At 47.1% G+C, this 21523-nt stretch overlaps 1 protein-coding gene across 4 annotated transcripts in view; it reads left to right on the top strand.

Annotated features, from left to right (window-relative positions):
* plxna1b (plexin A1b) overlaps window positions 1-21523 on the top strand; it is a 182297-nt gene that overhangs the window by 15452 nt on the left and 145322 nt on the right. For all 4 annotated transcript variants that reach the window (XM_076754236.1, XM_076754219.1, XM_076754227.1 and 1 more), the window contains exon 2: window positions 18821-20269. In XM_076754236.1, coding sequence (XP_076610351.1) covers window positions 19088-20269 — 1182 coding nt within the window. In that variant the 5' untranslated portion in view covers window positions 18821-19087. The remainder of the gene's footprint in view (window positions 1-18820; window positions 20270-21523) is intronic.

Genomic DNA, 21523 nt, shown 5'->3' with positions numbered 1-21523 from the left:
CCGTTCTTGGCAGTTCAGAAATGCTGAGAATGCAGTGGTTTGGCAGCCTCGGTCCTGTAGGTAGCCGCAGTCAAATGCTCTGTCATGTTAAGCTTGTTTGATGTGATATTCACAGGGTACTTCACAGTATTTTGTCATGGTATGCAAGAGAATAGTACTTGACTTTCAAAATTGGTCTACACTTAAATGTGAAGGACTATTATTTTAGGCGTTCGATGGCAGCAAATGAGACACAAAGAGACAAAAGCAAGGATTTAACATCAAGCTTGCTACTTAGGCTCCAGAGACAACAACAATAGGATTAGCTGGCACGCTAAATAGCTAAGGCCTAGGCCAAGCCTCTTATACTGTCACAAGGCCCTTTTAATGTACGTTAATATGGTCACCAGTTATTTTTACACAATAAATTATGCACACAATAACTGCATTTCTGCATCACGAGAGAATATATGTCTCTATTTCTTCAGAGAAATGATGAGACTAGTTGTGTATAAAGGTTACTGTAAAAATGGCATCGTGGACATCTCATGCCGTGTCATTTTTCGTGTTTGTGTTTACATCTGACAGCATGATGCACTGAACCAGTTGAGCTGTAGATTCCCAAAGTTGCCCAACAAGTCTGATTCACCGCAGCTGCAGCAGGAGAACAGGAACATCTAGTATCCACAAGTGGAAACACAAACAGAGTGAGAATGAGAGAGACACAGAGAAAGGTTGATCCGGGCTATCACTGTCGAGGACCATTAAAAGCAAATGCATTTCCTGTTTTGATCCCCACTGTAATCCGCACCTCTACTCCGCAAACACATTCACTGCCAATAAAGCTTATTGAATCATATTGACTGTGTGCGGAAGCGGGGAGGAAAGAGGGAGAGACAGAAAATGACAGGGTGGCTGGAAAGTGGAGCAGGGGAATGAAAAGCTGAAAAGCGGAAGTGAAACTGAAAGACGAGCGAAAACGTATTGTAAAACACAGAGCTGGGGGGGAGGAGGTGGGGGAGGAGGAGGAGGAGCGATGGGGCAAAGAGGAAAGGGAGAAAGTAACACAGACAGGGAAAGAGCAAATTGCTCTTCCCCCCTGCTAGCTGCACCAGCAGTATTGCAGCCAGACAAGCAGTGTTGAATCTGAGTCAGCAAGACTTGAACTGGGGCCCTAGCCTATAGCCCAGAGGCCTCTAGTAACACACGCGCACACACACACACACACACACACTCAGACAGAGACTCACACAGACACGGTGTCAGACCTGTCGCTCTATTCTCCTCAGCCCTCCAGCTCCAGCCCTAACTATAGCTGCTCATCCAACCACTCTTAATTAGTAGCTGCTGCTGCCGCCTGCCCTGCCCCGGCGCCACTGTGGTAAAGCCCCAGCCCCACATCTGTGCGTGTGTGTGTGAGAGAGAGGCGGGTTTCAGTTAGTGTTTACTCTGTGCATCAGCTGCAGCGTTGCCTCCGTGCCGTCTTTGCAGCGTGTATGCATGCTTTCTCTGATATTCTGCACATGTGCAGGCGTTACAGGTTGAGCGGGGAAAAGTAGAGACCACACATTGCCGTGTTTGCTCAGCAGACACGGCGGTTTTGTGCATCCTATTGTTGCGCCACATGCTCCATCTCTTAAGTCTCCCTTTAAAGTCTCAGCCTTTTTCCTGTTGCTGCTCAAGAGAGCTGCTGCTTTTAAGCTGCCATCACAGAGGAAAACTAAAAATGCTTTCTCTGTGCCACTTCTCGAAGATCACATTGAGTTAGTGCGCAAGAGTAGACGTGCACTGTGAGGCTAAAGAGACTCAAAGACTGTCAGGGAAATCTATATTTCCCCTATTTCCGATGTTCTGGGAGCGCTTTAGTAACAGACTGTTGACTTCACGGTTTCAGGATATGGCTTCAGGATCCTGTTTCACTGTTGTTCTTGTTGAGGTTTATGCCTGTCAAGAGAGCCAAGTGTGTGTATGTTTTTGTGTAGATTTGTGTGTATTTACTGCTTAAATACTTGGCCAGACTTCAACGGCCACAGGAGACAAAGACAGTATTGCGAATAGTACTCTTTCTAGCTCCCGGTCCGTGTTAAAGCTCCATATATCTTCCCCCTCCCTGCTTCCCATCGCGTCCTGTCATGTTCATAGTGCGAGGCGGCGGCCAGGGTCTCGTCCAAGCCGTGGATCAGCCTGACACATTTCTCCCCAAGGCCCCCCTCCCACCTCAACCAGTACAAACGCATAGTTGGAACAACTCTGCCAGCCAGCTGCCACAGCCACTGGCCTGCTAATGAAGACCATATTACAACAAGAAAGAGAGCGAGGCAGAGAGAAGACGAGTTAGCTCAGCACAGGAAACACACACAGCTGGGAAACAGACAGTGGATAAAGTTTAACTAGCCCCACATGCACACTTTCCATGCGCATACATTCCTATCTGTTCCTGGAGGAACACAGGCCACAACCCAGCAACACAGTGACCCAAATCAGCGGCGCTGCGGCCCTCGTTCACTCCGAGGCTCCATGTGGGCCACACAGAGTCACGCTCGCCAGACGAAACACCTCAAGCGGCGTCCGGCCGCGTCCGGCCGCAGCAGTGCATACATTGATGGATGACTCAGAAATCCTTTGTGAAGTGAGAGATTTGGTTGTGTGCTCAGTCGGGTGCTTGTAAAATAAATGCTTCAGAGTGCGGAGCTGCTGTTGAGGCTTTCCAGGATTTCTCTTATTTGACATGATAACAGCTTTAAGAGGTTTTCGGCGGTGGTCAAAGCGGTTGTGGTCAGCCTACATAATCTGTCGATCTCTTTTACTCCGAGTCTCTTATTTTCATCCCGCCTCCTCCTTCCCAGTGAATCAGCTTACAGAGAGGCTTCATGTTCTAGTGTGCTTGTTAAGCCCCATATGTAGCGGCACAATATCCCTTCTTTAGTGACAGACTGACGCGTGGGACTACCCAAAAAATGAGATCAAGATAAAGAGCGCTGAACTGAGCCTTAAACTGTCTGCATCTGCTTCACAAACACATCACTTTACTGACCCATGACCGCCTCAACCGCAAAGCTGCCTCAGTTTAATTTAAATTTTGCTTGTGTTTGCACTGCATACTGTTTGGGTGTTCAGGTTAGGGAGCCGGAATAATGTTTTTTTTCTTTTTCTCCTCCCCAATAGCGAGTTGTCTGCATTTCGAGTGACTTTCAATCGCATTTAAGATGCTAATGTAGCCTTTGGGGTGAGCAGAAATGGCTGGAGTGCGCCGGCGCTTTGCTTTGGTGCCGTTATTCATTAGGCTTCAATAATTGCTGCATCTCGCTTCATACAAACACCGCCAGGAGGAAGGGATTCACTTCGTTCTCTCTTCGGAAAGGTCAGGGCGTACAGCAAGACACCTCCCAGACACACGGATACACGATTCATGAGTCAGTTCGCTTGGAAAATGTGTTTACTCTTGGACGATTGAGCTGCATACCCGCTGTTTGTGTGCATATGTGTGTGTGTGTGTGTGTGTGTCGCTATTGAATTTAAGGCAGCCGTTGAAATTCAAATGAGGCGTGCAGGTTGAGACTTGAGTATTCCTTGAGAGAGAGAGAAGCAGGGATCCTCAGAGGGCGTCTCTCCCTCTCTCTTCCTCTCTCTGCTGTAGCATTGTGGGTAGAGGTCACGAGCACTGCTCTGGTGACAGGTTCTTGTCGTTGTGCGAGCCTTAACCTCTCCCCCCTCGTTGAAATCGTGAGTTTTAACAAGCCAGAACAGATCATACAAGCCATCCTTCAGCACGCCAAGGGAAGGGTCAGCCGACCTGCAGAGGAAAGTGGATTGCAGTGCGGCGATGGAGACCGGCTTAGTGCTGAATCCCATTATCAAACAACGTTCGTCAAATAATAGGTCAAGGCCCACTTGTACCAAAGACATATTAGGCTGTGGTTTAATTCCAGAGCTTTGTGGAACTGATTCCGCTCCGCGCAAAGTGATTTGGTGGAGAACAAAAGGTTTCTTGTATTAAGTCTGTTCAGACTGAGGGCAAAACTCGATCTCAGTTGTCGTGCTGAAGAGAATACATTGATAGCAAGGCTGACGATATCTAGAGGGCCCAGCACACAAATATTGCTTTTACTTTTTACTTTATATGAGACCACAGTTAATATTGATTACTTTTCTGTGTGTAGTGACATTAACATGCTGACTTTGCATCCAACCATGGCGGGCCCTTGATAACATCAAACACTAACAGTGTTCTTACTGTCTTTTACGACTGTAAATTGCAGAAACTAAACGCCCACGTCTGCGCTCCATCCAGCTCTGCGCCTATACTTTGCAGCGTGTCATATATCCCAACACTTCTTGCATCGTTACCGTTGCCATTTGCTTCACTTTGACACCGAGGGGCCCAGCTTTTATAAATACCCCAACAATGCACGATAATGGCGCTCAAATCACGCCTCGGCCATATTTTCAATCTGCTTTGAAAGTGGCGGTGAGTGGCTGAAATAAGCGAGGGATTGGGGAGTTATGAGTGGCAGTGGGTCCCTGGGGGAGCATGGAACATGGCAGGTCATTTGCCTGGCCAGTATCGGTGTGATATATTTGTACACTACGACGAGGTGGCCGGCTGAGAATGCAGAGGAGGCGGTGGAGAGGTGGAGGCAGCGAGGCGCTTATTCAGCAGGCTGGAATACAATGGAAACATAAGAGACTCAATCAGAGCGGGGCAAACAACATTAAACACATTTAAATCCACGGGGAGCAGAGCATTTCTTATCTTGTAATGATTGCGTCCCCCAGCGAGGCTGTGTCTGTCATGCACAGCAATATTCAGACCGGAGACTGAAATTACCAGTTTCATTCATCCCCGCTGTAGGGTTCACTCGGTGTGGGGCGCGGTGGAGAGGAGTTTGTGTTCTTTCTGAACTGGCGAGAAGGCCACGTGAGCGGCGCCGGGCCCGTAGCGTCCGGGGGAGCGGCCGTCCTTTAAGCCGCAGCCACGCCGAAGAAGACTTTTCATGTTTAGCTCTGCGTTCTGTTGAACAAGACCCTGACGCTTTTGGTATATATCCCCCCTCTCTCCAGTCTTCTCTCCCCTGTCCTCCCCTCTTTGTCTCTGGCATTCCTCTCACTCACCGCTCTTCCTCTCATCTTCCCCTGCTCCCACCAGTCTCTCTCCTTATCTCTCTTCCTCTGCGCTCACATTTCTGTCTTTCCAACACGTCTCCCTCTGTGTTTTTCTTTCTCTCCATGTCTGTTCTTATCCTCCCCCACACTCTCCCCCTCCCCAAAGCCCCGCTGAATCCTGGGTTCTGTTGCTGTAACGACACTGACAAGCTATTTGGACACTGTTGTGGTTTTGTCTCTCATCCGTCTGCTGCTCCTTTCTTTTCATGCGTCGTCCTTTCCCTCCCTCAGTCACTTCTACCTTTACACGAGCTTCTCATGTAAACTCAGACGGACACAAACACCTTCAGACAGCCACTGAGTACACACGCACGTGCGCACACACACACACACACACACACACACTGTTTACACTAGCATCAGCTTTATTAATTGTGCTTTCTGCCATGTTGAGAGACAGTTTTGGTAATATGACCTAATGAACGTGTGCTGGAGGTTGCTGTGTGTTCTGTCTCCTGTTGAATCTCCCCGCTCCCTCCCCTCGTCTGCCCTGTGACTGACTCACAATGGCTGATGTTACTCGTCCTTCTGGACCGACCGGTAGGCCCAGCCCTTCCCTTTGGGAGGGCTCCAAGAACAGCCTGGCGCCTCCCAAAAGGCTCTGATCATGAAATGGATGTGTTGGACTGAAGACTGGAATCCTGCTTAGACTTTAGTGCCAAAAAGTTTTTGGCCTGGGGAGGGATATTTTGGGGGAAAAGTTGGTAGACTGGCTTCCAGTTGGTTCATTATCGACTGTTGGAGGCAAAAAATCTGTTATACTTTCAAGAAAACCTTATTTATGCTTCTTCCCACATTCTCATGTAACGAATGGGGCGGGTAGATTGCAAACAGCCCAACTGTTGTTTGTTTAGTTAGATACAAGTACAATATGTAGCTATAAATGGTGTACTTTCTTAAAGTGCAGCTGTCATATTACATTGCAGACTGTTTCTAAATTATGCTCAATGATTTTTCTTTTGTGGGGTGGGGGTGGGGGGTGTGTAAGGACTCTTAAACAAAGACAATGTATTCCTTCACTCGACGCTTTTTCACTCGATGTTAACTTGATTAGCATAAACAAATCAGCTGAGGAAAAAGACCGTGGGAGTTGTGTGAAAATTCACACCTAAGAATCACAGTTAAGGTTAAATTTTCACAATAACAGAACTTGTTTATTAAGGAGATGCTGCTCACAGGTTTGAAAATAAAAATAAAAAAAATCTCGTGAGCTGTGATGTCTGCTAAAGTATTGATGAGTGAAGTCTGTGACGCCTGCCTGGATGACCTGATTCAGTCTCTATATGGAAATAATGGAAACGCTGAATTCGAGGCAGTTCAAAATCAGCTGCTTGTGTGTCTGAGTAGAGAATACGTTTAAAGTCCGTGCAGTGACAAACGCTCGCCTATTGAAGCACTCGATTAAAACTCTAAAAAATGCTTGTGGAAGTTGTAGTGTGGCGCCATAAAGAGTATTGTTTTGAAGTACTTCGTCTAAGTTGAAGTGGTGTTGGCTGTAGAGATGTGACAGGCACTCTGTTGCCCACTAGCTGAGAGAAAAGTTTCCCTTTTAGCTAAACATGCACAGACTGCTCTCCTCTTATCGCTCTCATTCCTCCTCGTTCCGCCTCGCCGGCTATCTGAAAAGGTATCGTCAGCTCCTCTCATCTCGCCCCTCTATCTCGCCCTCTTTTCTCTCTATTTCCATCACCCCGCCTTTTCACCTGCACCATTTTCTCTCCGGTGTCTCCTCATCTCCCGCCTGATCATTAACACTCCTTCTCACTCCATCTCCCTCAGTTATATTCCTTCGTTCTCTTCTCCAGCCTACCATCTAATTCAGATTTTTTTTGTCACTTTCCTCAGAAGATTTGAGTCTGTAGACATCATTAAATGCACATTTAGCCTCTTATGTAGTTAAAGATAGGAGAGAGTGCAGCTGTACGTGTCGTAGTCGCTACTAACCGTTAACGAATGTGCTTTTCGTCTCACACACACACACACACACACACACACACACACCCGCATTTACACACCAGCCTTCGCCGCTGTCTCTGTTGCTGCCTCTATAGTGACGCAGTGATGCATGCAGCTCTGTGCGCTTCACCAGGAATACAGTATGTGCTGACGATCTGGGACAAGACAGGAAGTCGTCTGAGCTCACACGCCCCATGTTCTCTTCCCGCTGAACGCCATGCATGGGTGTGCGCGCACATTCACACACACTGTCTGCTGGCTTGAATATTCACTGGCTTAGAACTGGGCTCCTGAGCTAAAAACAGTCGGGATAGACGAGCTTCCTTTGTTTCAGCTCCACAACTGTGCGACTGAAGATAATTGGCGTTGGCCTCACTTGACTCAGATGTAACAGTGCCATTTAAGCAAAATGAATGGTCCTGTCCCACTGAGTTCCTGGACATGGCAGCGTCTTTGTTTGGTGTGTATGCTGTTGCAGATCTTCCTGTATATTGTGATGAGTTTGACCATGAGGTCAGTGTGTGTTGGGTGGGCAGTTGGCTCATTTGTGGGCCAGTGTTTCCTGATTTTCATGCGTAACAAAAGCTAAGCAAACAAGAGAACAGTGAGGACTTTTTCTTTCTTTCTTTTTCCTCAAATAACCCACAAATAAACTATGACCTGCATTTAATGTTTGAGACCTATGGTGCTATCCACAACACATTACATGGATTATCACACTGTTTCAGTGTTTTCCCTGTTAAGGAGCTGAACCCACATTCCCCCAAGCGGAGACATCTGCATCAACCCTGATGTCTTGTGACCCAACTCAGGATAGAAATCGGCTAAACACCATGTGACACAAGCCACACGGCTGTCTTAAAGCATTTAGAGCATAGGATAAAGCCATGCGGTCATAGCCAATGATATGGTTACTAATACTCCTCAACAGCACACATCCGGAGACAGTATGGGCCTTAATGGACAAAGATGGATAAGGATGCTGTCCGAGTTAATCGTGAACCAGCCCAGATACGCTGTGTGTACTCGTTTGTGTGAGTGTCTCAGTGTGCATGTGAGTGCTTTTGCTTGTGTGCTGTCATTTCAGCAAAGCAGGCCATTTATTTTGTTTGAACTTGTACCGGATGACGTAATGATTTAGACCGAGGGGAGGAAAAGGAGAGCAGATGGTCAGCTGTCTGTCTATTTCAATAAACGTAATAAGTGGAGACCATATCTAGTGTGATGGGGCACCAGCAGACTTCACAGCTGAGAAGATATGAGCCACAGTAGATTAAGTCTTGGACCTGTGTCAAGCCTCTGAAGTGCTCAGGTCAGATGCCGGTCTCTTTATGATGTAATCTCAATAGTGAAATCAGAAAAGGATTCTGGCTTGGATAGTCTTTATCTAGAGATGCATCTTTTGTCATATTCTTCCTGTTGACACAAAAAAACTAGAGGTGGAGCAGATATGAAGAGCAGGCTGTACTTTGGACTTTTGTTTTTATTCTCAAGGCACCGACTCACAGTGAAACGTTCAGTTTGAGATATTTTCTAATTAGCAGCGTCTCTGGCTGTTGGCTTGTAGCTGATACATCATAACATGCATAGTGTTCAAAAGCTTGTACGAGCCCAAAGTAACCGTTCATCTAGTATTGACAACGTCGGCGGTCCACATAAGCTTCGTCTGGAAGCATTAAGTCCAAGAAGGGGGAGGCTTCCTTTATGGCGCCATTAAAACAAAAGGAGACAGTGATTCTTTTTAATACCTTTCTCCTTGAATCGACTCCTCTTCCACCCACCACCACCATCAACAGCGCTGTCCTCATCCTTTGAGAGGGGATTTATAATGGCATGCCTGTTTTTCCAACAATCAACACTCTCTGGCAAGTTTTTACAAAGCGGTGCAGCACAAGCCCACTCCAGCACTCTGTGTGTCAAGGGTCAATCAAGCTCATAAACGGAGGGTGCGAGGAGGAGAAAGCAGAGGGAGGGAGCTGCAGTTGAGGGCAGCAGTGTTTGGTAATAAGCTGTTTCGGGCAGAGCAGGCTGCATTCCTTTATAGTGAACTCAGCAGGGAGGATATAAGCAGCGCTATGAAGGAATGTACTGGTTTCGCTGGAACAGAGAGAACTCAGAGCAGTCTATTCACGGATGGATGTACCTTATTCAGGCCACATTTTGTCATTTCACTGCACTTTAAAGTTAATTGTCTTCATGAGGACAACATATTAAAGGTGCCGTTGATACATGAGTTCGTCAGTCGTCAGTCACAATGTGTTGTATTTACTGTATGAAGACGATATGTCGTGGTCAGTCATTCTTTAAGTATCAGTTTAGCCCTTTCGCTTAGTCCACTGACTGAACCTGTCCTCGCCGGTGGTTTCATGACATCAACACCTGTACAACCGGCGTGGAAAGCTCAAACCACAACCTGATTGTTGGTGTGAACGACTGCTGGAAAACCACAAGGATGTTTGTGGTCAACCGTCATTGTGCCCGGCATTACTCAGTGTTGATTCAAGTCATGGGGTGGCATGTGGATGCATGCTGGCTTTGTGATTAACAATAACAATGCCCAGCCTCCTCTCACACTCCACGGGGCAGTTTCCTAAAATATCTATGCTGCTGCAGTTTTGTAATTTTGTTCTCCCAAACTATCACATTGTTGATGCGTTGAAGGACGTGCTGCTCTTTGGGCTGTTTCTGGTAAAATTCCAGGAGTCATTGATCATCAGGAGATTTCCTGGTACAATCAATCTCAGTCCCTGTTCTGCCTCTATTCTGGGTGAAATTCTCTCAAATCCCGGGTGCACAGATCTTTGTTAATGGTCGTTTATATATGACCAACTAACCTTGGCTGCCGACAACACTGAGACACACGGACAGCTCCACCCTAGTGAAACTGTGGTTGATTGCTTGCTTAAGGGAGTAAGGCATGAACTGTTACTTGCCTTCATTCTTTTGTCAAATTATATCCTTGTTGCGTGGTAGCGCAGCAGGTGCCTTCAGGTACTTGTGAAAAGCTCGGACGTTAGGCCTTCTAGAGTTAGTGCCAGATGGAATTACCTTCTTGAGTCTTGTTGACATGGACCTGCGCCTTGAAACAGTAAGCTATGCAAATGTGAATTTGCTCGCATCGTGTACTGTATGGAAATTAAGCTGCGGTTTGCAAGCTCACCAAGTGTTGCTGAAGAGCTGCCACTGTAACCACATCTGGTAATTATATGATAACGATCAGGGCTGAAACTAGAGAAGAGGCATAAAGTCAGTGAACTGACTCATTTATGTTTATTACTCACTCAGTAATATCCACCTGAAGTTTGCTAACAGTCACTAGTGTTTGGATCGAGCAAGGATGTGTTTGGCTGGCTATGAATTCAACTTTTCACTTCTAAGAGCAATTATGTGTTATTTCTGTTTTCACAAGTCACATTGTTTCATTTAAGTCTAGCATGTTGGAGACCATGTAGTCAACAGTGTGTAAATGTAGTAAATGGGCTAAAACATACAAAAATCAAGGTGTAGTGTAAGTGCGTAAGATGAGCTTGTGTGTTGATGAATTTAATCCTGCCTTACAGGACTTGGGCGTATTACTGTATGTACGTCTACATGGAGGATGAGTTCAAGGGAAGTTAGCAACCTGCTGTTGCACGTCACCTTCTCACCTTGCCGTTGCTCTCTTAAAGCCATGTCAAAGAGACGGTGTTAGCTTCATGCTGCAGACAGCAGTGTGGTGCTGCCTCAGTGAGCCGGTGGTGAAATATTGAAATAACTGCGCGGTTACTGCGTTACTTTGTGACTCACATCAGGCACATTGCTGGCCTTGACCTACATATCGCCTACCTCTCCCACCTTCACACTGATACACACACACACCCCCACACACACAGGCAGACACAGGATTTGTCATGGAAAGAAAGACCCAGTCGCACAAACACAGTGGAGAGATTAAGAGTAAACCACTAATCTGACGGTGCCTGCATCAGTGTTTGTGTGTCTGTGTGCTCCTTTTTCCAAATGTGGGCAGGTTTTTTGTGATTGCCGGTTCAAACGTTTTTCATTCTGTCTTAGCAGCTGGAACGAAGGCCTTTGTTTTTCCAGGAATTTCACCCCCGAGAGAAGAAACAGGGAGGAGAAAATGTGTTCCCGTGCTCATGTTTAGTTTGTTGTGATTGCCATAAATTAGACGTTTGAGCAGTTCGTGTTTTGTTCAGGTGTCTGCACTGCTGTGACTCATAAAAGGTGGAGAACGTGAGACACAGAGAGGGAGAGATGTGAGAGGGTTTGATGGAGTGGATTGGGGTGTATCTGAGGATGGAGGCAGATACAGTCTTTCTGCTCTTCATGTGTTATTGTAGTGACAACGGCTGCATGCCTGGGAGACACCCTGGGGCGTTCAACCCTGTGTTCACCAGCCAAATCAGACACGATGTTCACATACAGGAAGAAAGAGATGGTGCCGCTCGCTGTCCGACCACCTCGAGCTGCTCAGCAAGTCTTCAAAACACACTGGCTGTTTCACTCTTGATGCAGGATGTCAGCGTAATGCAAGCTTTGGGGGGAGAGAATTAGATTTGTAGGATAAGGTAGGACACACACACACACACCTGTCACATAGATTACCTTACACACACACAAATACCCTGTGTGGTATGTGTGTGTTTGATGAGGTGATGAATTCCACACTGAGGTTTGTCCGCAGCACATTCCCTCTGCGTTCCAGTTCGCAGCAGACTTGGTGTAAGATCGCCTGTGGTCAGATTCAGAGAGGTTGCAGGAGCTGGCGTCAGCGTTGCCACGGAGCGTGTGCATTTGTGTGTGTGTGTGTGTGTGTGTGTGCAGTGTTTCATGCTCTCATGGCCTCATCTTAAACACCCACAGTAGCTGTCGACCCCCTTCTGCCACTGTCTCATATTCGACAAATGCAGGCAGAGCAGGGACAACTGTGCACTGCAGGTCCAGAGTGCACACACACACACACACACACACACACACACACACACACACACACTACCACATACTTGTATACCACTGTGTGTCTGAACTGACGTCTGCTGCCGTATAATCCCATTTTCTTCTGAAAACACAAGCGTGTGTGTGTGTTTATTGTTGCAGAGAATGAGGGGAGGAAGAATTTATGTGATGTAGTGCCCACAGTCTGTCTACTGTCTCAGAGTGGCAGCTGTTGCACATACACACACACACACACACACACACAAAGACACATGTCTGTTATCCACACGGCACACTGGGTGTCAGAGAAGCAGTTGTCCTCGGACTTATTGCTGTTCCAGCCCTTGAGTGTGTGAGTAGATTGTCTGGCAGTTTTGACCGTCGTCCTTGTGAAGGCCACTCATTGAAGCCTGGGAAACAAAGATGGAGGAACGGTGGAAATAATTGACATCAGTCCGATTATTACAGATTAACAGACTAACAACAGCAACAAAAAAAAAAAGACTGTGGTGCAATGTCTTTAAGTGTGTTTTCATGTTTTTAATGATCGTTTATTGCCATGTGTTTTATGAGACGTGGCTCGCGGTACGTTCTCCAAAAAAACATTTCACAACCTTCAGATTCCATTATTCCACCAAACAGAGCTGAGCAGCTTGTAAAGCGACTGCTGTAAAGAATTTATTCTTGGCTAACGTACTTAAGCAAAACTAATATAGAGGGAGCCGAGGACGGCGTTTGAGGCTGGTGTTTCTACTCCGGAGCTTTTTCTCAGCTCCTTCAGCGTCAAGGGTAGCAGCAAGACAGGTCTGGATCAGGTTTTATCACTCCAGCCGGGCTGATGGCTTGAAAGTCAGCCCAGCAAGGTGCTTTAAAGACAGGGGGCTCAATTTGTTTCAGTGCCTGACTTCCTTACACACACACACACACACACACACACACACACACACTACTTTTGTACTTAGGAACAAGGCATTTGTTTTGGCAGGCCACCTGCCACAGAGAGAGAGGGAAAGGGCACCGGCGCTTGTCCTCCACTAAACTGATTTACGTTGGCACTAAAACAGAACTCATAAGGGCTTTTTATACACCTCAAGAGTTGCCAGTCAGCTTGTTCCCCCGGCCAAGGCAGAAAGGAAATGATACAAGATACCACAATATACAATACTGCTTTGTTGTTCGACCTCTTGAAAATTGGTTGTACCTCCTCTGAAATTTGTCTTGGCTCGCTGGAGGACTTGAATATGATGTGGGGACAGCTGTCTTTGGCACTTTTAAAAGCGCTAGCTCATATTTTGGATATCCTGTCCTCGTCACCGAGTGCCTTTTTGTCACATTATTCTTTCTAATAAAGTAATGGTATGATAATAAGGTAATGATATAATGACACAAAAATGAATATCAGATCTTAGGTCGACTGTTTCAGGTTATGTTGCCCCCGAGGGCACTCTAGAAATACTATCCATATTCTGTTATTAACACATACGCCGCTGTCATTCAGATGTTATTGAAAAAGGAGGACCTTTATGAACAAATTTCCATGGACAGTGACAGATGGGCTCAGATATTCTTCGATAATATTCCACTGAGTTATTGCAATAATGTTGACATTCTGTGATAATCCTCAGCAGGCAGAGTGGCTGCTCTGTTGCAGTGTTGAGATTTGAGTTTCTGGTGTGTTAAGAGGATGGTTTCAGCTTTAGTGTGGGTTACATCGGTGGTCAGACACCCCCCCCCAATCCACCACCACCTCTGCTCTGAGACAGTCTTTGATTGGGACAAACGTCAGACTAGAGGGCTGACTGGCCTGCAAATGACTAGCCTGCACCATGCCTACCTGCAGTGTGTGTGTGCGTGCATCTGTGTGTGTGTGTGTGTGTGTGTGTGTGTGTGTGTGTGTGTGTGTGTGTGTGTGTGTGTGTATTTGTTCAAAACACCGGAATAGTTTTGAGCAGCCCACCTCCTCTACTCTGTAATAACTTCGGTCAGACTTTTCATGTGTGTGTGTGTCTGTCTGCGAGTGTGTTGTCTGTCCAGGGATTGCCACCCATCCCTTTGTCAATCCATCCCTCTGTCAGCGTGTCGGGGGATGGTAATCCATTCTTCCCATATGCAGATAGTGGCGGTGAGATTAGGCAGACCCTGGGAGAGGATTAAGGCTTTAGGGTTTGGCTCCCCTTCTATCTTAGCCTCCTCTCTAACCACCCCGCCCCCCCGACGCCACCACCCCACCACCCGCTTCCTGCCGCCTCCTCGTGCTGTTCAATCCTTTGCCCACCCCTCACCCACCTCCCTTTCCTCCCGCGGGCAATTCTCCAATCTGTGGAGTGTGTTGGCTGCTGGGTGAAGAGGTGGAGGGCAGATTAAGATAGAGACCCTTTAGGTTTTTGTACGTGTGTGTTTTGATCTGCATGTACACACTGTGTGTTTTCTGCATTGAGGAGAGGGTATGCAGTTGGTGTGCGTGGGTTGAAGTGTGCCCAGTGTGTGTCTTTTAAACCATATTGCTTTCAGTCACCTCTATTATGCTATGGTTGGGTTACAGTAATTGACTTTCTGCCTATGTGAGAGTGTGTGTGTCTTGAGTATTTGCATTAATTTTCAAAGCCTCTCGCTCATTGTCACACACGTCCATCTCCCTAATGATGTTTTCTCTCTTTCGTCAACCCTCAATTCCCCCCTCACCTCTTCCTCTTATCCCAGATGTGACCCACATGTTGCAATGCAGTGCAGAGGCTAGAGAATTTGTCTGAGTGCCGCTCTTCCTCCCTCCTCATCATCGTCCCTCTCTCGCCACCTTCTCCTGCTCTTTCTCCCCTCCAGTGGCGAGTGCTGTAATTGATATGCCACCGGCAATAAATCAGCACAGCTCTAGGGCTGAGCGGCGACCATTATCTGAACGGACAGGTTTAGCTGCTTTGGAGAGGAGTGGGAGAGAGGGAGAGTTTGATCCAGCTCAGCTCCCGAGTGTCACAAACAGCTCACCACTTCACCAGCCTCTGGATTTTCCTCACGGTGTACATGAGAACACGCCACCACCCCCCATCTCCTCTCAGGTTTCCCGCTACTGTGAAGCCAAATAAACACAAAGAGGCTGCGGAAGCTTTTTCCTCTCTGTTGCATCTTCCTCCCTTTCAATCCCTCATTCTAATTCCCAGTGTCCATAGGGATGCAGTACACTCCTGTCAATTGATAGGGCGTCCAGATATCAAATCCAATCAACTTGGCCCCTTACAGCCCGTCCTCTCTAATGCTTTTCCCTGATGTGATAACGGCCCCGGCTCCCCCGATATGGTGGCTGCCCATTCCCAAAGCCGCAGACACGCTCCAGCCCAAAATGATTGACATGTTTTTCCTTGATGGTGCCAGATATGGCTTGCAACCTTGTTCCAGCGCTCTTCCCACCATTTCACTTCAGCTCTGGAGGAAATTGAAATTGAAGAGGGTTTGGAGGGATAAGGAATGAGAGGGAGAAAATAGTGAAATTTGAGAAAAAAAGAGGAATGTGTGTCAGAAGCTGACTGATTGAGTATATCTTCAGCAGTTGGGCAAGTCTGCCACGACGGGATGGAAGACGAGGGAGCGAGCTGGTTCTTTCAGCCCTCCTGTTTCTCCTCCTGTTAGTTTTGAGTTTTATATTAAATGTTGGATAGCTCCGCGCTGTCTTCTCGCTAACTTGCACGTGTTTGTTAAAGTGCATGTCGTGATGTCATCCGTTTTTTTTTTTTGTCGGGACGGATAACAAGCAGCTGGAGACCCCCAGATGCAATTTGTTGTGTGATTCACACTCTCTTAAATCAAGCCGTGGCTGGCCTAAATGAAGAGGAATCACTGTAGGGAGGTTTTTTTTTTTCTTTCTCCACCATCTCTCTCATTCTTTATCAGGCTCTCTCATTTGCTCGCTCACTCACTCAGCCTCATTGTATCTTTCCCTCACTTGGAAATGACAATGGAAAATGAGGCAGCCTGCCTCCCTACGTGCCACCGCGCTTTAAATTGACATCTGCTCTCATCGCACGGTGCGACTGTACCGTTGAGCAAGAAATTAGTTTTTTTGATAGGCTGGCTCGTCACTTTATTGCGGCTGCTTATGTCGAAGAGGCTGTAATCTGCGTCGAGTCATTTTAATCTCACAGAGGGGAGAGTCGTGTATATCTGATGACTGCAGCTCAGGCCCTTCTGTCTGCCGTTACCTGAGGTGCCTTGATGCGCGGGGCTCCCCCGGTGTTTGATTCGAGTGCAGGTAGAGCTCTGATTAAAATGCAGCTCAAGTGCAGCCTTTTGTTTGGCTCCCACTGCTCCTCGCTCACCCCTCTGCTCTTCTCTCTCTATGTCTTACTGTCCGTGCAGTTTCTCCTCCTCTCTGTCTCCTTCTTTTTGTCCTGCTCCGCTCCTCTTTCTCATTGTGTTTTTTCCTCTCTCCTATACATTTGTCTTCTCCCGGCTTTTCATTTGTGGAAATTGGATGACACCACCTCTCCCTGAACCTGGCTCGCTCTGTCTCAGCTGAGCTATGGTTTGCTATTCCATGAACATCGGCACTACTATTTCTCTTCTCTCCTCCTCTCGCTCTCTCTCTCTTTCTTTCTTTTCTCTCTCACACTGTTTGCAGCAGCAGATACTAAAATTGATGTGCAATTAAATGACTCCTCTAACGGAGGTATTTAATTCTTTCATTACTTGCAAAAGTGCATTTCCCCCGTCAGAACATAGCTGTATGAAACAAAGGAGAAGCAGGTTTTGAAACACGCTCACATCCATCCCTCCGAGCTGGATAAACTGACCACACTCCCTGACCTGTACGCGTGCTGATTGATGGACAGATAGCCTTGCCTCCTGAGTGGCTGACCACATGGGGAGCAGGAGGCAGAAACCGAGATAAGGAGGAGAAGAAAAGAAAAACCCACTTTCCTCTTTGCCTCTGCTCTCTCTGTCCTTCTTTTGATTTTCCTCATCTGATGTTCTTGCCTCTCTCGTCTCCCTTCCCCCTCTTCCTCCTCATCTCTCTCTGGTGTCTCTCATCTTTTCCGATTCGGCGTGGTCATAAAACACCCTTCGCGCAGACACTTTGATAGTCAAGGTGAAATTGAAGCGTGGGGTCCCTGGAAGAGTTCTTCCTCTTTTGCATAATCAGCATTTACAGGAGAACTAATGTACCAGTATTGCAGGAACATGATTGGCCTGTCAACCGGCAGCATGCGCCCGGCAAACCTTGCTCCTCATCATCATTGCATTGTCATTGGAGGACGGCCAGAGGAACAAACACTCTCCCCTTTTGACTCCTCCTCATCTCCTCCCCCTGCTTCACCTGTAAAACCTCCATCCTATAAATGATCTCGATCCCGCTCTGTAATATACCGCCTCTGTTGTCTGCATTCCAGGTAGTAAAGGGATATGAGCTGAGGGGTAAAGTGTTTACTGTGTGAAATGTATTTGTGTATTTGTGAAAAGCTCATAAATGAAGGCAGACTTCAGTAAATGTGTATCTGCCAAGCCTTTGCTCTTCATTTATCAGAATTAGCTTTTATGAGAGGACAGTGATTTCAGCGAGGAAGGAAGGAGGGCCACATGTACTGAAATGTGGGAGGTGTTGGGCTACTTTTAGACTGAAAATAATAATGTACACAGAAAAAAACTGAAAACGCAGAGCAGCTTCTGGGCATTCTTTGCTCCTGTCACATTTTTACTGACTGTGGGCTCATACGTAAAGTTATCATGGCAACAGTTGTTTTATCTCCCGTCTGGAGAATCCCGTGGTCGTTGAGCCATCCATGTTACAAGGTATTTTATCTGGTACGTGTCCTTGAATGTTACTTGATCTGCCTATGGAATAGATGGATGATGTGGTGTTCGAGCTGGTTCAGCCAGGTTCGGCTGGAGCCTGCACCAGGACCCTCACTGTCCCAAGACAGTGATCTGTTTCAAAAAATGATGACGTTGCCCTTGTTGATGCAGTGCAACCGTCTGTGTGAACATTGTCTTAGTCACATAGGTAACTGAATAGCAGGAAATGGGCAAGTTTTGAGTGTGATGACTGTGATGGGGAGGGGCCAGGATTCACTGCGGAAGAGGGTAGTGTAGGGTACGGACCCTTAAAAACCATCAGTGAATGGTCAACAAGGATTGTATATGCAGCATACATCTCAGTCAAGGAGTTTTATATTTGTCTCTGCTCAAGTTATATTTGTACTGATTATGCAGCATATACTGTAATCGTAGCTCCCTGAGGGAGGGAGGGTGTGTCGGGCGACCTGCTGTGCTGCCACAAGAGTCTGATGCCTGGATACATTTGCCAGGACTGCAGGCGTAATTACAATAAGGGGTTGCTGGATAGTGTGTTGATTCTGTTGAAACCATGACAGGAAGGCTTTTGAGCAGACCTGGCTATAAATTGTTTGCTGTTTTCAACGTAATGGTGCCCACAGGCACTACACACACACACTCTTCCTCCAAAGCCACCATGGTAAAGTTGAAAGTTATGAAATATTAAAGAGTTCAGTGTTGTGAGTCTATAACTCATTCTAGCAACGCTGGTATTATGTGTACAGAGCCTTTAATAATCGGCCCTGGCCTCCCCTGCTATCCTCACACGTAATTAAATGCAGACACACATTTGCCTTCCAGACTTGATTTGATATCATTTATTTATCACTGGGGCAAATGTCAGCTTGAATTTCTTCTAATTTTGGCCGTGCAGTGTGTGAGCGTTTTAGGCCTCTGCCTGCTTGATGCATAATCAATAGGAAATGTTTCTTGGACACTCACCCTGTTTTTTCTCTCTGCCTTCCAGGGCTCCCACCTCGCGCCTCTGCGGATGATGTTCCTGATGACGGCTTGCAACGCTGAGAACAGGACAGCGGATCAATAGGAGTTTTGCTTCCCCTCCCTTCGTCCTTCTCTCTCTCCCTCCAACTGTCCATCCTCATTCCTTGACAGAAGAGCAGAAACATAAGAAAATCCTGACTTGGGACTTGGCGCCAGAGCTTACTCCTCGTCCTTCTCCTCCTCTCTTTCTCCTTCCCCACCCCCCTAAGCCTTGCCTCTAGCCAGCCCAGATATGTGTCCCCTAGCTCGGTCAGTGGCTTCCTCTGGCCAGGGGAACTTTTTTCTCCTCTTGGGACTTTTGATTATCATGAGCTCGTCCTTCTCTGGAGGCCAACCCCCGCCCTTCAAACGATTCGCCCCTGCTGAGTGGGGGCTTACACATTTGGCCATCCACAACAAAACTGGAGAAGTTTATGTGGGAGCTGTCAACTGGATTTTCAAGCTGTCTAGCAATCTGACCAAACTGCGCAGCCACATGACTGGCCCAGTGGTGGACAATGAGAAGTGCTACCCTCCGCCAAGTGTCCAGTCCTGCCCTCATGACCTGGCCCAGACCCCCAATGTGAACAAGCTTCTTCTCATAGACTATGCACAGAACCGCCTCATTGCCTGTGGCAGCACTTCGCAGGGGATCTGCCAGTTCCTACGTCTGGATGACCTCTTTAAGCTTGGCGAGCCCCACCACCGCAAGGAGCACTACCTCTCCAGTGTGGCAGAGTCGGGTACCATGTCTGGGGTCATCATAAGCTCCCCCCACAGTCCGACCAGCAAGCTCTTCATCGGAACCCCCATTGATGGCAAGTCTGAGTACTTCCCCACATTGTCCAGCCGCAAGCTGATGGAGAATGAAGAAAATGCCGACATGTTCAGCTTTGTCTATCAGGATGAGTTTGTCTCCTCTCAGCTGAAGATCCCCTCTGACACTTTGTCCAAGTTCCCTGCTTTCGACATCTATTATGTTTACAGCTTCAGCAGTGAGCAGTTTGTCTATTATCTAACAATGCAGCTGGATACCCAATTGACTTCACCTGATGCCAGCGGAGAGCAGTTCTTCACCTCCAAAATTGTCCGCCTCTGCGTGGACGACCCCAAGTTTTACTCCTACGTTGAGTTCCCCATCGGCTGCACTAAAGATGGGGTAGAGTACCGCCTGGTGCAGGATGCATTTTTGGCTCGGCCAGGCCGGCAGCTGGCCAACTCTCTGGGGATCTCTGAGAATGAAGACATCCTCTTCACAGTCTTCTCTCAGGGTCAGAAGAATCGGGCCAAACCACCCAAAGAGTCAGCATTGTGCCTGTTCACCCTGAGGAGGATAAAAGAGAAGATCAAAGAAAGAATTCAGTCTTGCTACAAGGGAGATGGGAAACTGTCCTTACCCTGGCTGCTCAACAAGGAGCTCGCCTGCATCAACTCGGTAAGCTCAAATCTGTTCTTTGTGCTATTTGGTGTCTGTTGAGTACATATCTTCTTTACTTTCCTCACCAGATAAGGCACACATATTATGGTTCGATGGTGCTGACATATATGCAGACAGCATTAGCATTGTGGTTAGTTAGGAACTAGTCTAATGGTAAAGTATGACACCATTGCTTTTGACAGACGTGCACTGCTCTCGTGGATGCAGCTTTTCCTCAAGAACATGACTGAAAATACTCTCACTAGCATGCATGAGTATGCACACAAACAGGAGTCATTCAGATGTCAAAGGCTACCCTTGATGTCGATGGGTTTGTGTCCCTGAAACTATCTGCTGCTCCTATTTCTCCACTCTACCATTTTTTTGGTGCGCCTGCTAATTGAATACTGGCCCACCCATGCTACATTCATTCATAAGGGCCGCTGCTACAGGCCTGCAGTGATTAACAATACGAAGTGTGAAAAGCTCTTCTTTCTTTCTCTTGCCGTCTCCTGTTTTGCTTTTATTCTGCCCGTTTTCCCTCTTTCCACAACCTCTTGGTGCTTTGATTTAGTCAGACAGGGGACATCATTAGGCCAGTCCCCTGGATTTGTGAAATGTCACTCAGGAGTAGTACCCGTGCTAACACATACACAGACACACACACACACAGCAAAGTTCGGTGCACTCCAGTGTGAGATCCTGGGGGATAGCATGAGCTAGACTTGGTTTTTACTAACTGATCCACGGTGCATGGCCCTGCATGCGTTACAGAGGACACCGCTCACACAGACACACATGCACTCACACCGGAGACCTGAAGGCACTGCACGGCAGCACACAGCCTAGTTTTCTCTATAGTGAACATATATACCTGCTCACATCCTTTATTTTCTCTGACCTTCATTCCTCATTCTCTTCCTTCTCCCCTAGCTTACCCACTCTCTTCAGCCTGCATCTGCCCGAATCCTCTTATATCTTTGTTCCATCTATTAGTGTTTAGTGGGCCTCATTCTTCGTTCACCACCTGTCTCAGCGACCTCATCTTCCATCTTCTGCGCTCTTTAAATTCACCCATCCGTCCCTCTCCCTTAAAATAGCTTAATTAAAAAGACCTGTTTAAAAGCTTTCTCTTTAAATGTCAGTGCACACCATTTTTACCGGCAGGTGTCTTCGCTGCACACACACACACACACACACACACACACACACACAAACCATTTACCGTGTGTTACATCTAATGGAGTTGGGATAAGAACAGCAGTCCTTCTC

Source organism: Chaetodon auriga, chromosome 2 (genome assembly GCF_051107435.1).
Source record: "Chaetodon auriga isolate fChaAug3 chromosome 2, fChaAug3.hap1, whole genome shotgun sequence".
Classification (NCBI taxonomy): Eukaryota; Metazoa; Chordata; class Actinopteri; order Chaetodontiformes; family Chaetodontidae; genus Chaetodon; species Chaetodon auriga.
Note: the sequence above shows the minus strand (reverse complement) of the source record. Positions and strands in the feature narration are given on the sequence as shown.